The sequence below is a fragment of the Taudactylus pleione genome, unplaced genomic scaffold, assembly GCF_031769625.1.
Source record: "Taudactylus pleione unplaced genomic scaffold, aTauple2 ptg000095l, whole genome shotgun sequence".
Lineage (NCBI taxonomy): Eukaryota > Metazoa > Chordata > Amphibia > Anura > Myobatrachidae > Taudactylus > Taudactylus pleione.
Window position 1 is genome coordinate 19243488 of NW_028284497.1, and position 15357 is coordinate 19258844.

The 15357-nt window shown below is 43.0% G+C and overlaps 1 protein-coding gene across 1 annotated transcript in view; it reads right to left on the minus strand.

Moving 5' to 3' along the window:
* SYK (spleen associated tyrosine kinase) overlaps nucleotides 1–13241 on the minus strand; it is a 67874-nt gene extending 54633 nt beyond the window's left edge. The window contains exons 1-2 of the mRNA XM_088470255.1: nucleotides 12825–13241; nucleotides 11552–11712 (exon numbers count right to left, since the gene is read on the minus strand). Of these exons, the coding sequence (XP_088326381.1) occupies nucleotides 11552–11712; nucleotides 12825–13226 (563 nt within the window). The 5' untranslated portion in view covers nucleotides 13227–13241. The remainder of the gene's footprint in view (nucleotides 1–11551; nucleotides 11713–12824) is intronic.
* Nucleotides 13242–15357: the final 2116 nt, after the last annotated feature.

A 15357-nucleotide genomic window follows, 5' to 3' on the forward strand; every position in this document is an offset into this window, starting at 1 on the left:
GTGGGAGGTCCCAAGGACAATTCCATCTTGCACCTCTTTTTTTTCTTTGCATTATGTACAGTTTGGGGCCTACTTTTTCAAACTGCCATCCTGTCTGCCACTGCAGTGTCACTCCTAGATGGGTCACGTGTTTGTGCCGCCCACTCGTGTCGCTTAGCATAGTCTTCCAGCTACCTCGGTGCAACCTTTTGGACATAAAAACACTATTGTGAGGTGTGAGGTGTTCAGAATAGACTGGAAATGAGTGGAAATTAAGGTTTTTGAGGTTAATAATAGCATAGGAGCAGAAAAATCAACACATTCTGTGATTTTAGCTGTTTTTATGCTTTTTAAAAAAAAAATCCAGATCCAAAACACAAAACCCAGAACCCAAAACACCGAAGGGTGGTTTTGGCAAAACCAATCCAGATCCAAAACACGAAGAAAGATCCAGATCCAAAACTAAAACACAAAACACGAAAAGTGGCCGGTGCACACCCCTAATATATATACAAATATGTATATGTAAATGAAAGTATATAGAAGTGTGTATATATATATATATATATATATATATATATATAGAGTATATATGTGTGTGTGTAAACAGGAGCAGTTTTATTTATATATATATATATCTGTATACATATATATATATATATCGATAGATACCACAGATCCTCTGATTAGGGATGGCATCCGACCATTGATGGCCTGACTGAAAACAAGTGGTTTGCCATTGCTGGTGGCCATCAATGTTGCACTATCGATGGCAACCCTCAATCGATGTTTAGGAAACATCGGCAGTTGTGGTCTACACAGATCTCGACCAATCGCTAAACAATTGATGGCTCCCATCGATGGTACAGCTGTCAATAGCCATCACTACAGTATAACATAAAAAATGCTATTTTTATGGCATACTTTGTTTTAAAAAAATATTTTTTTCAAACAAAATAGTGATGGATAAGTTTAAAATGATGTTTTTGACCTAATTAAATCATAAAATAAAACGACAATTTTGGAGTGGTTTTTGGAAAAAGAATTTGTCAGTTAAGTGGTTAAAGGTGTGCAAATTTATTGAAATGACAAGTTATGCAGTATATACTGTCTGTGAAGAGAAATGTGTGTAACCTTTAATGTTGAAAACCTGCAAGAAAAAGTGGTATATTCTGCTGAATGCTCAGGACCTGCTCGTTAATTTCAAGGTGTGCTATTCTGTGTCCTGGACTTTTTCTTTTGCAATTAAAGGGAAAGAGACTTGTTATATGCTGTTCATTGCAATCAAAGTTGATCCAAGTGACAACCAAAGCAGTTACTGTGTTATGTTGTGAAGTGTATAAATTTGAAAGCCAAGTGTTACAAGTTAAAAACTATGTGCTAAAAAAAAAAAAAGCATTTAAACCTTAAACCTAAAGTGACAGACACCCAATTTGTTGCGGCTGAAAAGAATATTGTCCCGTTTTCCCCATGAAGGTGTCATCCAATGATTATTAGTCAAATTCTGCTTCACTCTTACCTCTTTGAGACAACATGGATGACATGGTGAAGGCCTTGCTGCTGGCTACTACAGCTCAGCAAGTAGCCAACAAGCAACAGTGGGCAAAGCTCAAGGCGCAAAAAGAAAGTGGTCAGTGTATGGTGCAAGGTCCGTCCAGAGAGGACTATATCAGCCTGGAAGAATTTAACAGTATGCATAAAGTTTTGAATGAAAGCAATGCGTAGTATGCTTGGAAGATTGATGACTTAATGGAACAATTGGCTGATGAGAGAAATGTTCATGAACAAGATGAAAATAAATTAAGGAGTGAATTGTTCTCTTTGAAAATGGCATTTGAGCAGGAAGAAATAAAAAAAATGTGAAGTTCTTAAAGAGACAGACCTCAAATTGGCAGCTATGTCTGAACGCCTTGAGGAAGCTAAACATTTCAAATGTGTTACAAAGTATGAGAATGATGTGCTCCTAGCAAAGAATGCCATATTAGAGCAAGATGTTGTTGAATTGCAGCAAAAGTGTGTGGTACATCAGCAGGAAGTGGAAAAATTGAAAGAAGGTGTTCAGAGGTATCGAAGTGATGCAGAGCGCATGCAAGTGAAAGTGGCGAATCTGACTCTGGTGTTAAAGGAAAAAGACTCTTTAATTGTGTCCACACAAGTAAAACTTAAAGACTGTGAATTGGAGAAAAGTTCTCTGGCGGAAAAGTTTTTTTGAAGTAAACGAGCAGTGTCTCCAGATGCTGCAGACTCGCACTCAGTGGGAGACAGACCATGAAGAAAAAGAGATGGAGATGATCCGTTTTAAAGTCAGCTGTAAGGAGCAAGTACAAACTCTCCACTCCAATTTAGTTGCAGCTAAAGCAGTTTCAGAATGTCTGATGGAAAGAAATGTATTCCTGGAGGAAAGTCTGCATAAAGCCGACAAGCAAAGTTAATCTTTGGAGAGAGAGCTTAACCTTGCCCATGGCAGGACTTGGAAGTTGCAAGAACAGAGTGAGAACCTTGAGAAGTGTCTGCTAAGTACACAGAACCAGTTGCAAAGATTCCAAGTGGAGAGGAGTACCAAAGAACTTGAGTTGCAAAGTGAATTAAACGTGGCAGAATCTGAAATAATTATACAAAAGTTGAGACTTGCTGAACATGAAGTTGTGGGGTGCAATCTACTGCAATCTGAGAGCAAGTTGGAAAGCGCCATGGTGAAAATTGCCCATCTAGAAGAGCAGCTGTCTATGGCTCAGAAAAAGTTCCACATGGTAGTAGGAAAATCAGAAGAGGAAAAGAAGTTAAATAACATTCTGAAGCTGGATTCTGGACCTAAAATGGCATCCGATGTCTTCGCTGAACCCAGTGTTGCAGAAGTACATAAACACAAGCAGCAATTGTTACAGGTTGATCCTGAAAAGGCTGGCATGCAGAGTGATATGCTACTGGTGCAGAGTGTCTTGTGTGATGAGCAGCGGACAAACAGTGAATTGCGGGAACTTAGTAAGATGTTCCAGAATGATGTCTTTCAGCAGCAATGGGACCATAGAGTTGTCCTCATTAATGATACCAGTGTACAAGAAGGGACAGAAGTATCGGAGTTGGGAAATTCCCTAAAGGTCCGTCTTGGAAACGTGGATGAGATTCCTTGCAGTGACTTTCAGCTCACTGTGATAGCTGAGGGTATGAAGTCCTCCAAAAGGGGCACAGGTCCAGATTGCAAAACTGTGTCCGAAGTTGATAATAAAGAACTGACATATACAGATGATGATCGCATGACCTATCAAGCAAAGGTGCAGGATGTACAAAAGTCTACGAAGATAGAGATGGCTTCAAATGATGAGACTTTCTTGTTGCCATGTATTCAGAGTGATGTGAATGTGACTCAATCGCACAGTTTTGCAGTGCAAAGCAGTACGTTGAAGAAAGTTAATTCTGAGAGTCCGGAATCTGAGGGTGGCATTGCCAGTACATGGTCGGTTGACATAAAGCCAAGGTCCAGAAGTTGTGATGATGACTCTCCAGTTACTGTTAGCTCCTCTTCTTTCAAGGTGCCATCAGTGAAGTATGCCAGTAGCCAAAACAGGGCTTTAAGGCTGAAGGTTAAAGATGTGACAAGTAGAAATTTTCCAAAAGATGTGCCTTTAATAGGTTTGAGTGGCAAGAGTAAAGAGGAAGTGTGTCGCTTTGGTAAAAGTTACTTCGAGTTCTTAATGCCTGCTGCGGTACACAAGGGTGAGCCTCAAGTACTGCAGAAAGAAATAAAGTACTACCATTGGTACCATAAAGGAGAAAAATTACCTCCGGAACTTGGAGGATGCGACCCCCAGAAATTACCAGAGGCTGGATGATCTTGGATCTGGTAGATGGTTCTGTGAATAATGAAGAGGGACTTCGCAATGTGAATGCCTCATCCCATGTAGCTGAACCCAGGGGTTTCAAGCTGGGAAGGGGGATATGTGGCAGTATCACTAGAGATGGTGCTGGTGAGCATCAGATTCTGTGTGTGGCAGGACAGATCCGCCCACACAGAGTAGAAAAGCATTGTGGGGAGATGCCTAATGGCTGCCATATGACCAGAGCCTGAGGGAGGCTGCTGGTGGACACAGTCAGACAGTCCAGGTGGGGCTGCAGTGTGAGTGAAGCAGACCAGGTGGTCAGGATCATACCTGCAAGGAGGCAGGAAGATCCCTATACCTCTGACACTTTCCTTGTGATAGGCGGCAGCCAACAAGCTAAGGAAGCTATACCAGGCCAGGAGGCCAGCGTCCAGTCCTGCATGTGGCAGGAAGGACCACCAATTTCAGAGACTGTGAGAGACTTTTATGCAGATTAGCTGCTTCTGCAGAGAGAGTTCAAGATGTGAGCTAGTGCCCTAAGAGAGGGCTAGGTTGTTTATTATTTTCTATTTCTGTTTACTGGTTTCCTTGCTCTCAGTAAAGCACCATTTTCATTTATTTTTACTGGAACGCAATGTGTGGACTCTAATTGTGCACCTAATCACAGCACCACTGACCCTACTCTACAGGGCTAATTACCCCACAGCATCACTATATATATATATATATATATATATATATACTAAACTGACAAAATGCTAAAATGTTAATTTACAAAAAATTCAACAGTGCAGCAAAAAGTTCACCTATTTTATGATGAAATGCATCGTGAGAGTTCAAAATTTTTCCGTCTAAAGGCGAATATTAAACATCCAGAGACTCCAAGATAAATACAACGTTTCAGGACATTTTAATACAGCGGATTCATTTTGGAGTCTCTGCGTGTTTGATAGTGCCGTATGCCACCTCACTGCTTTGGGGGGTTAGGGTCCCGGTTGGGCCTCCCGTTGGTGTACGCTGGGCAGAACTTTGACCCGGGGAGCCTGTTCTGAGCCTTCCACTCGATGGATTTGGTCAAAAACTTCACAGAGTGGTAACATTGGATCCCAGAAAACATACAAGAGAGTTGAGGTCTCGGTCAGTGGATCTACATTTTTGGGGCCCTGAAGCTTGAACTGTTATGGCGGTCCATTTGCAACCAGCAACAAGAGGGCAACATTCAACAAGGTCAAAAGGGCCTTGCAAGGACCTTGAGGCCCAAATGGCGGAGATGTAGAAACCCCCCAGAGAGTGAGAGACTACAGATAGATAGATAGATAGATGTAGAAACCCACATAGAGTTAGACACTGTAGATAAATATATGTAGAAACCCCCCTGAGAGTGAGAGACTGTACATAGATAGATAGATAGATAGATAGATAGATAGATAGATAGATAGATAGATAGATGTAGAAACTCACCAGAGAATGAGAGACTGTAGATACAGTAGATAGAAAGATGTAGAAACCCCCCAGAGAGTGAGACACTGTAGATAGATAGATAGATAGATAGATAGAAGTAGGAACCCCTCAGAGAGACTGTAGATTGATCATATACAAAACCAAAACTTACTCACTTCTTCTCTAGGATCCCAGATATTGATCTCTGGAATCCTACTGAGTCAGGTCTCTCCCACATGTATGCTGTGTGCTCCCGCTTCTGAGCTGCATGCCATCGCTCAGTCAGCTCAGCTATCAGTTTGTGGTCAGCACCTCAGAGCTGACTTCTGGCAGATGGGACAGCACAAATGGAGATGTGGCATCTAGTGACACCTGGCAGTACTGCACTCAGCAGTGACACTGAGAGCAGCTATTCTGTGCCCGGCTGGCTCACAAGAGCCATCCCCTGGTCAGAGCTGTAGCTAGGGTGTCTGCCAGCCAGTACTGAACAGGGCGGGTGCTGGGTACTCAGAAACCCCCCCTACATGCACTACTGTAGAGCATATTCTAAGTATTCTAATACGTACTTCAACCCATTGGCTTATGATTCTATCACTAAAATAACTTTATTTTAATAATAGACACTTAAAAAACTCCATTGATTTTGTTGAAAAAATCACTCATTTAAAAAAAATAGCTTCAGGGCCCTTCCCGGGGTTAGGAGCCCTGAAGCTTAAGCTTCATTAGTTTCACAGTAGATCCACCTCTGCCTGGGGATGCTGGACAGAACTTTGACCTGGGGAGCCTATTCTGGGCCTTCCACTTGAAGGACTTGGATGAAAACTCCACAGATGAGTGGCAATTGGTCTGGGATGCCTAATGGAGTGGTTGGGTTTCTGGTCGGACTTCACGGCGGAGTGCGCCGGGAAACAACTTTGACCCAGGGAGTCTGTTCTGTGCCTTCCATTAATGGATGGCATCACATAATTTGGACAAAAACTTCACAGACTGGTAAGTTTGGATTCCAGAAGACATACTAGGGGGTTGAGGACCCGGTCGGACCTCCCGTTGGTGTACGCTGGGCAGAACCTTCACCTGGAGGAGTCTGTTCTAAGCCTTCCACTGGATGGATTTATACATCACATAATAAAACTTAATAACTTGAACATTTAAACCTGGGCAATGTTGGATACTTCAGCTAGTATATAATAAGTGAAAAAGTGTGTGTGACTGTCTGTCTGTTTGTCCTCTACACACGGCCAGAGTTTTGTACCTAGCTCCACCAAATTTGCCATGGTGGTGTAGTCTGACCAGGATTAGGTTTTTGCCTAGGTTTGAACTTCGTTAGGGCCACATACTGTGACACAATCCCATAAAACTGAGACACTCTTAAATTACACAAGTTCTGGGGCTGATGGTCTGGCTTCATACACACTGTAACACTCTGGTAGGCTCATGAGCAGCTCAGCACTTGATAATTCCACTTGATACATTCAGACTGTGGCAGACACCATAATAAATCCCCAATCTTCGATCATGGCAAAGCTTTGCGATTATAAACAGCAGGGGAGATGGATCGCAGCCACACAGTGCGACTGTGGGCACCCTTCTTTCCGGGAATGGGACAGTTCCTGCATTCCCCCTGATGGCAGCCCTGCTAGATATGGACGCAGTGACAGGGATCACACAAATTCCCAATTATCGGGAATCTGTGCGTGCGCCAGCAAGCAGTCCAGTAGCAGACTGTCAGTGACTGACAGACTGCTACCATTTCTGGGTGGGGAACGGGGCAGCGACGGCCTCCATTTCTCTAAACGGACGTGTATTGCCACCATTTGGGGGGAGTGGAGAGGCCAGGATCTCCATCGGCTGACAGAGATTTCCTGGCCTCTTTTACTCATTTGCCAGCTTGCATGACCTCACGTACACTCAGACGGCCAAAGAGATTGCAGATGATCTGATGCTGAATCCTTGGACGCAACTCAGATCAGTGATGCATGTAAAGAAAATTTCAAGGATGCAGGTATACTGCAGGGTCCAGTCTTATATATATATATATATATATATATATATATAATGGTGTGGTATATTGAGACAGGTCCCACCAACATGATTGGACACACTAGATCACATGACTATGCAATATTTCCCAACGACAGCACACTTTACAGCTGATCTACTTCAGACTGTTATCAAAACCTCATTAAAAAGCCACAGCTGTATCACTCCACAAGTATAAACAATAACATCTCTCACAGAGATGCTGCTCACAGAAAAGCAGCACATCACCGCCTCACTGAAATGCACATCACTGCCTCACTGAAATAAACATTTCTAACAAAACATTTTCAAGAAATGCCAAAATTACTTCATAATTCAAAGGACCTGACACGTCTTACCTGAGCAGCCACTTCAGAATCCAGCACAGCAAACAGTGAGCAGACATGCCAGCCTTGACTCTGAAGAAGCATAAGCACTTCCTGCCAGTACAATTCACTGTACAACAAGTTTTCTTTCCAAAATGAACCACTCTTCCAGTTACAGCAGTCATTAATGTTCAAGTATTTAAACAGCCTATTCTGAATGTACACCTGTTTTAGTCACTTACACTGTTATCCACTTAAATATTTAATCATTAAAATAATTAAAATTAAATAACCTATTCTGAATTTTTTTTAATCTCCTATTCTGTATCTGTTTCACCCTATATTATTCTCCACGTAGAACAGGGACAAGATTAAAACATAGCTATAGCACTCTTGGGAGTGTGGTCATGCTCTGAAATACACACACGCCCTGGTGGTTGAATGCATTCGGCCCTCAGCCTCGTGCGTCACAATGCATACCAAGACATGCATACATTAGTGCACGACAGAACACCCAAGAGTGGTATACCTATTACATATATGTGTGTATATATATGTATATATATCTGTCCAGTGGGGCGGCACTCCAAATACACAATATGACAGTCCCCAGTGCCCTCCATATTAGGAATCACATACTCAGATAGTAAAAGGTAGCAAGACGGAGGTATATTCCAAATTTTCGGAGAACTCTTTATTCCTCCATCATCAGGGTATGATATCCTAATGATGGAGGAATAAAGAGTACTCCAAATTGAGAGAGACAGAGAGAGAGACTGAGGGCAGTAATTAGGAGTTAAATGTCTATAGTATATCTTGGTCACTAATGCTGGTCTTTAATGCTGTCCATACTATATGGTGGTCATTACTGCTGTCTGTATTATATGGCGTTCACAAATGGTGTCTGTAGTCATATATGATGTCTTTAATATAATGTGATCACTAATGCTGTCTGTAGTATATGGTGGTCACTAATGCTGTTTGGATTACAAGGCAGTCACTAATACTGTCTGTAGTATATGGCAGTCACAAATGCTGCCTGTAGTTTATGGAGGTCACTAATGATGTCTTTAATATAAGACGATCACTAATGCACTAATGCTGTCTGTAGTATATTGCAGTCACTAATGCTGTTTGTATTACATGGCAGTCACTAATGCTGTCTGTAGTATATGGCAGTCACAAATGCTGTCTGTAGTATATGGAAGTCACTAATGTTGTTTGTGGTATATGATGGTCATTAATGCTGTCTGTAGTTTACGGCAATCACTAATGTTGTCTGTATTATATGTAGATTACTAATGCTGTCTGTACTATATGGTGGTTGCTAATGCTGTATTGAGACTACGGCGGTCACTACTGCTGTCTGTAGTATATGGAGATCACAAATGCTGTCTTATATGGAGGTCACTAATGTTGTCTGTAGTATATGGAAGTCACTAATGCTCTCTGTAGTATATGGTGGTCACTCAGTGTTCACTCTAGGTCTGGTGCAGGGCAGGGTGCTGGACCATAGAAAGGGCACTCTAGCATGCACCGAAGGCCAGTGCCCCTCAAAAGGAGGCATGACCATGAGAAAAGGTGGTATGTATTTAAGATGCGTCCTCTTTTCCTTACTCTTTGGGGCGTGGCCAGCACTTTATGGACATGCCCAGCTGCCCCCAACCTCTCCCCTCTCTGTGAATAGATGCCATGCACATGCACATAGCATTTATTCACCGTCAGGATTGCTGCACCACAATTTTTCCCACCCATAGGACACTGCGGCCCATGGGTGGGGATGGTACCCGGCATGTTGTGTTAACGGGGCACTGACAAAAGGGCAGTGTTTATTCTGCCTTTTGAAATCGGGCAGGGCATGGCACCCTGCTAAAATAACCTAGCGGGAACGCTAGTCACTAGTGCTGTCTGTAGTATATGGAAATCACTAATGCTGTCTGAAGTATATGGCAGTGAGTAATGCTGTCTTTAGTATTTTGTGGTCACTAATGCTGTCTGTAGTATATGGCGCTCACTAATGCTGTCTGTAGTAAATGTAGATCACTACTGCTGTCTGTAATATATGGTGGTCATTAATGCTGTCTGTAGACTACAGCAGTCACTAATGCTATCTGTCGTATATGGAGATCACTAATGTTGTCTGTCTTATATGGAAGTCACTAATGTTGTCTGAAGTATATTGTGGTCACTAATGCTTTCTATAGTATATTGTGGTCACTAATGCTGTCTGTAGTATACAGCGGTCACTAAAGCTGTGTGTAGTAAATGGAGGTTACTAATGCTGTCTGTAGTATATGGAGGTCACTAATGCTGGATGTAGTAGATTGCGGTCACTAATGCTGTCTGTAGTATATGTAGATCACTAATGCTTTCTGTAGTATATGGCGGGCATTAATGTTGTCTGTAGTATATGGAGGTCACTATGCCGTCTGTAGTTTATGGCTGTGACTAATGTTGTCTGTATTATATGTAGGTCACTAATGCTGTAGTACATTGCAGTCATTTATACTGTCTGTATTATATGGTGGTCATGTAGGTAAAGGTTGACTGCTATCCATTAGGGCAAGGGGGCATCCTGATGATTCTTTGCCACGGGTGACAGAATGGTTAGCTTTCCCCCTTGAGAGGAGGGGTAGGAGGAGTCCCCTCCCATTTTCTACCCTCGTTTTGCCTCTCTGCCTCTATAAGGTGGCCATGCCAAAGCATATTGTTTCACCTGGGCTCACCACTCACTAGTTCCACCACTCCTGGTACAGTAGCTTGCATTTTGCTAGTTAGCTGTCTGGCCTGATCATTTGAATACTTCAATTTGTTGTTAGTTGTTTATTTCTGGACACTGTTTCCTTACTATATGTCTGTTGTATTATTATTTTGTACCTGTGCACGCTATTTCTTCAAAATCAAAGATTTTGTAAAATCACTACTTGATGAAAACAACTCATCTTAATGATATAACTCTTCTACATCAGTGGTTTTGAACTCCAATCCTCAAATACCACCAACAGGTCATATTTTGTGGATTTCTTAAATCATGCACAGGGGAGTTGATTTCTGCTCAGACAAGACAGAAGCAAACATTTCCACAATTGGTTCTATTAAATCTGATATACTTCATTCATAAGTAGTATTGGGCAGGCCCTCTAACCTTTAATAGGACCATTAGCAGTAAATTAAATGAATACATTTTTCAAATGAAAGACACACATATCCAGTGGCAAATGCAGGATTTCTAGAGGGGGGGTTTCCAAATGCTTGATTTTAGAGTGAGTGTGGCCAGTCCATGAAGAGAGCAGAATTTGTACTCAACCAATTTTATTATGCGTCATACAAAGAGTATTGTGTATCATAATTCCAGCATATACAGGGCCGGCGATCACAATAAGCCATTAGATGCGGCAGCATGGCCATCCTTCCTGAGCTGAATGTTTTTATTTTAAATGTGGGCACCATTCCAGACTACTGGAGCAAGTCCGGAAGCCTGAAGGAGCAGCAGAAGAACCTAGCACTGCCCTGGACATATATGTACATATTGGGCTCTATAGCAGTGCATCCCTAATAGTGCATGTTTTCCAGATCTCCTAATTGGTGCACAGGTTATTTATTACTGTCTGATACATGTTAAAAGATCCACAGGTGGTGCTAATTATTTCATTTGTGATACTGAGAAGAACATGCAACACTAGCAAAATTCTATTATATTACTATTTCTACTGTAGTCATGGTGTGGGCTGGGGAGGGGGTCCAGGCAGACGGAAACCCCCCCTGCGTTTGCCTATGATATCTGTACTAACATATCCACAGGCCATTTTAACAGGCATTGCAAGCTTAACGAATAAATATAACAACAAAACAGGAAGGAGCTGAAGGCTGCAAGTGAAGGTTTGGAGGACCACACATGCACCAGGGCTGTCTGTTGTCTAACACTGCTTTAGAAGCTGCAAGAGAACAGATCACGTTAAGTTTACTCACAAGAAAGTTCCGTTCGCCTTTTGTCCTTTCAGTAGTAGTTGCTCAGATTCATCTCGTGATATAGTTCCATGGAACCAAGGCATTTTTTCATGAGCGGTTGTAGCAATCAGCTTCTCTAGCTGAGGCTTTTGGCTAATTATAGCTTGTTCAAATGCTTCACCCTTTGAATGAAAAAATAAAAGCTAGTATATATAAAAAAAAAAAAAAATTATTTCATTCTAAATGCCATAATCTAAATAATTAATCATAACAAGCAGACTTGTCATATGGCTATTAGACAAGTCTGTGACTTGTTAAGATGAATGACATCTATTTTGGCTGAGATTCCATATTTTCTGATGTTTTATATATATTTTAAAATATATGTACTGTACATGAGAAATATCTGCATAACTAATGCAAGTTTATTAAATATCACTAGCGATAAAGTGGAGAGAGATAAAGTGCCAACCAATCAGCTTTTAACTGCCACATTAGAGGCTGTGCTTGAAAAATTATAGTTAGAAGCTGATTGGTTGGTACTTTGTCTCTCTCTACTTTCTCTCGCTCTGAGGGGAGAATGTATCAAGCATTGCATTTTGAATGTGATACATCCCGCCGCTTGCCACATGCATAGTGGTGTTTATTAACACACTATGCATTTACAATTGCACTGGACAGCTTTTCCGATAAGAGCTGTCCTTTGCTGTATGAGAACTTCTGGGTTTATGAACCGGGAGTCCCTCTGTGCATGCACGGCCATCAACCTGTGCATTCGCGTATCGTGGGGACCTTAGGACAGATCCTATTGCATCCCTCTTGGGGAATGCTGTGGAATGAAGCCCTTAGGTTTATATTAGGCAATGCCATCTATGTATCGAGCACAAGCTCAGGAAAGTTTTGCTTTCTGGAGCTTGATACATATGCAGAGCGGAATTCCCCCCTAGATTATATATTTTTATGCAATATTTTATTTATTCAGAATATAATATAGCCAATGTACTTGCTTTGAAGTAGGGATGTGCAGGCTCGGTTCTACTCGGTTCCGTTCGGTTCTTTTTACCGAATCTTATTGGCTATCCAAAACTCGTGACAGCTGAAACCCAATAAGATCCGGTAAAAAGAACCGAACGGAACCGAGTAGAACCGAGCCTGCACATCCCTACTTTGAAGTACAGTAAATTATTTATTTATTAGCATTTATTTATATAGCGCCAACATGCTTTACAATTGTGAATAAATTATTAAGAAAAAGAGAGTAATAACAGACAAAGATAAGATAGAATGAGGTTACCCGTAAATTCCATGTTTGTTCAACATATTCTCTGATAAGATTTTCCTTTAGGTCTTCAAAGGGTCCTATTTTAGGTTGAACATTAGCTGGGCGATTACAGGGTTTCTTCAGCAAACAGACAAGTCCGCTACCTTCATAAGTGTGGTAGTTGCAGAGCTCAGCTGGAGAGTTGTGAGATATTCCACCAACTATTGCATATGTTCCACTTAGCTCTCTTTCAATTGTATAGTGGTAAAACTTACGTCCATGTGATACTGATAAAGCATAACCTCCAAGATAACTTCGACTCTGTCGTAGTAAATACAGGCCATCACTCATGCCTCCTTGCTTTAGGTAATCCTCAGCTTCCTCACGTGTTATGTTTCCAAAAAAGTAAGGCAAATGGTTTGTGTTGTCTGCCATGGTACCTGACAGTCTGCAGGACCTGGTCTGAAGTCAGTAAGAATAGCTGTACCGTGACTCCTGCAAAATCAAAGGTAAAGCATATATATATTAATGATGACTTTTATGTACTGCTGTATACACTGCTACATTTGCATGATCTATTAGTGGAAATAAAACCCCCAAAGTATTGAGTTATTATTGAAATTTTATTTCTTGCTTCCATAATTTATGGAAAGTCCAGATAATTTATGGAAAGTCCAATAAGTATACTACTGCCCTGCTAGCAGCATTGTATGTCTGAGCATAGACTTTTCTTATTTATACTCAGAAAAAATGTCCTTGTATTCACAACCAGAAATAGTCCCCACAGAGCTGTAGCCAACATACTGCTTCAGGTCCCCTCCCCCCTCTTGTTTGTAATATAAAACCCAACAAGAAAATGAGATAGAATATTCTGGGCCCCACCATGCACTCTGGGCCCTAACATGGAGCCTAAGCTACATAATGAATGGTCTGGCTAGGCTTGTATTTAGTAAATCTAATGCTGCCTGAATATAATTATAATCATGGAGCATCTGAAAAAGAACAGAAATCAAGAGAGACTCTGGGCCTGATTCAGACCCGCTCGTGAGCGATGAGTGCTCGCAAGCGGGTCGATGTTGGCCCAATGCACATGCGCACGACGGAGGCGGCTCCGTCGTGCGCATGCGCGAAACCTGGATAGCGACGGGCAAGCCGTGGCTCCGGGTCTCACTACAAAGGGGGCATGCTGTCGATGTTGAGTGACAGCACACCCCCTTTGGTGGGCGGGCCGGGGGGATGGATGCCCAGATGGAGGCGTTCCCATGGGAACGCCTACCGTCTAGGGCCGGCCCCACTGACATCACAAGTGATGTCAGTGGGTGGACTTCTTGCTCTGTAAGAGCAAGAAGTCCACTGGGACTTGTGGCAACGAGATCCTACCACAAGGGTCTTGTTGCAAGTCCGATGGTCACGATGGTCTTGACCATCGCGTCCATCTTCCTGGCCGCTCGCTATAGCTGTGGGTGGTTACCCACAGCTATACAAGCGGCCAGGAGGCCGCTCTAAAATTAAGAAGGACGGCCTTGATTCAGAGCGAGCGCTCTGTCAGAGCATCCAGGCTCTGAATCGGGGCCTCTGGGCCTAGTGGCAGACGAGACCCTACCACAAGGGTCTCGTCGCAAGCCCGATGGTCGCGATGGTCTTGATGGTCACCCACAGCTATGCAAGCGGCCAGGGACGGCCCTGATTCAGAGCGAGCGCTCTGGCAGAGCATCTGGCTTGTGGTAGGGTCTCGTCTATCAGAGCCGAGAGCACTCCCACTGACATCACTTGTTATGTCAGTGGGGCCGGCCCCAGATGGTAGGCGTTCCCTCCATCTGGCCAGCCATGCCCCCGGCACACCCACCAAAGGGGGCGTGCTGTCACTCACCATCGACAGCACGCCCCCTTTCTAGCGAGACCCGAAGCGACGGCTTTGCCGTCGCTATCCGGGGCTCGCGCATGCGCATGACGGAGCCGGCTCCCTCGTGCGCATGCACACTGGGCCAACATTGACCCACTTGCGAGCGCTCAGCGCTCGCGAGCGGGTCTGAATTAGGCCCTCTGTTCCATATGCGGCTACTGTGCAATAAAGAATGTACTACCTCTATGGAGACTTGCTTCTGTATGGGTAATGCAAGCTTGCATATTTTTATAAAGAGGGTATGTAAATTAAAAGCTTCATTTGTTAATTACACCCTCTTGTACATCCACATTAACATAATTTATCACTGTAAGATTCGGGGTCTATTTTTTATGGAACAGTATTTTACTTCATCTGTTATCACCATTATTTGCAGCAGGTTCACCTCAGACTTGCCTACCCTCCCGATTTGGCCGGAAGCCTCCCGAAAATCAGGTGCCGCTCCCGGCCCCCTGGAAAGGCAGGCAAGCCTCATGGAGTCCGCTGACCCGTCTGGCCCACCCTGCTGTAACAATAGAAACACCTGCAAGGGGGCGGGGTGTTTGACGCAATTTGCACTGAATCACATCATTGTGGTCCTGCCCCCTGCTTCACAATGCCAATAATTTTGGCATTGTAAAGAGGGGCGGGGCCACGATGACGCAATCATGTGGTCACGCCTCA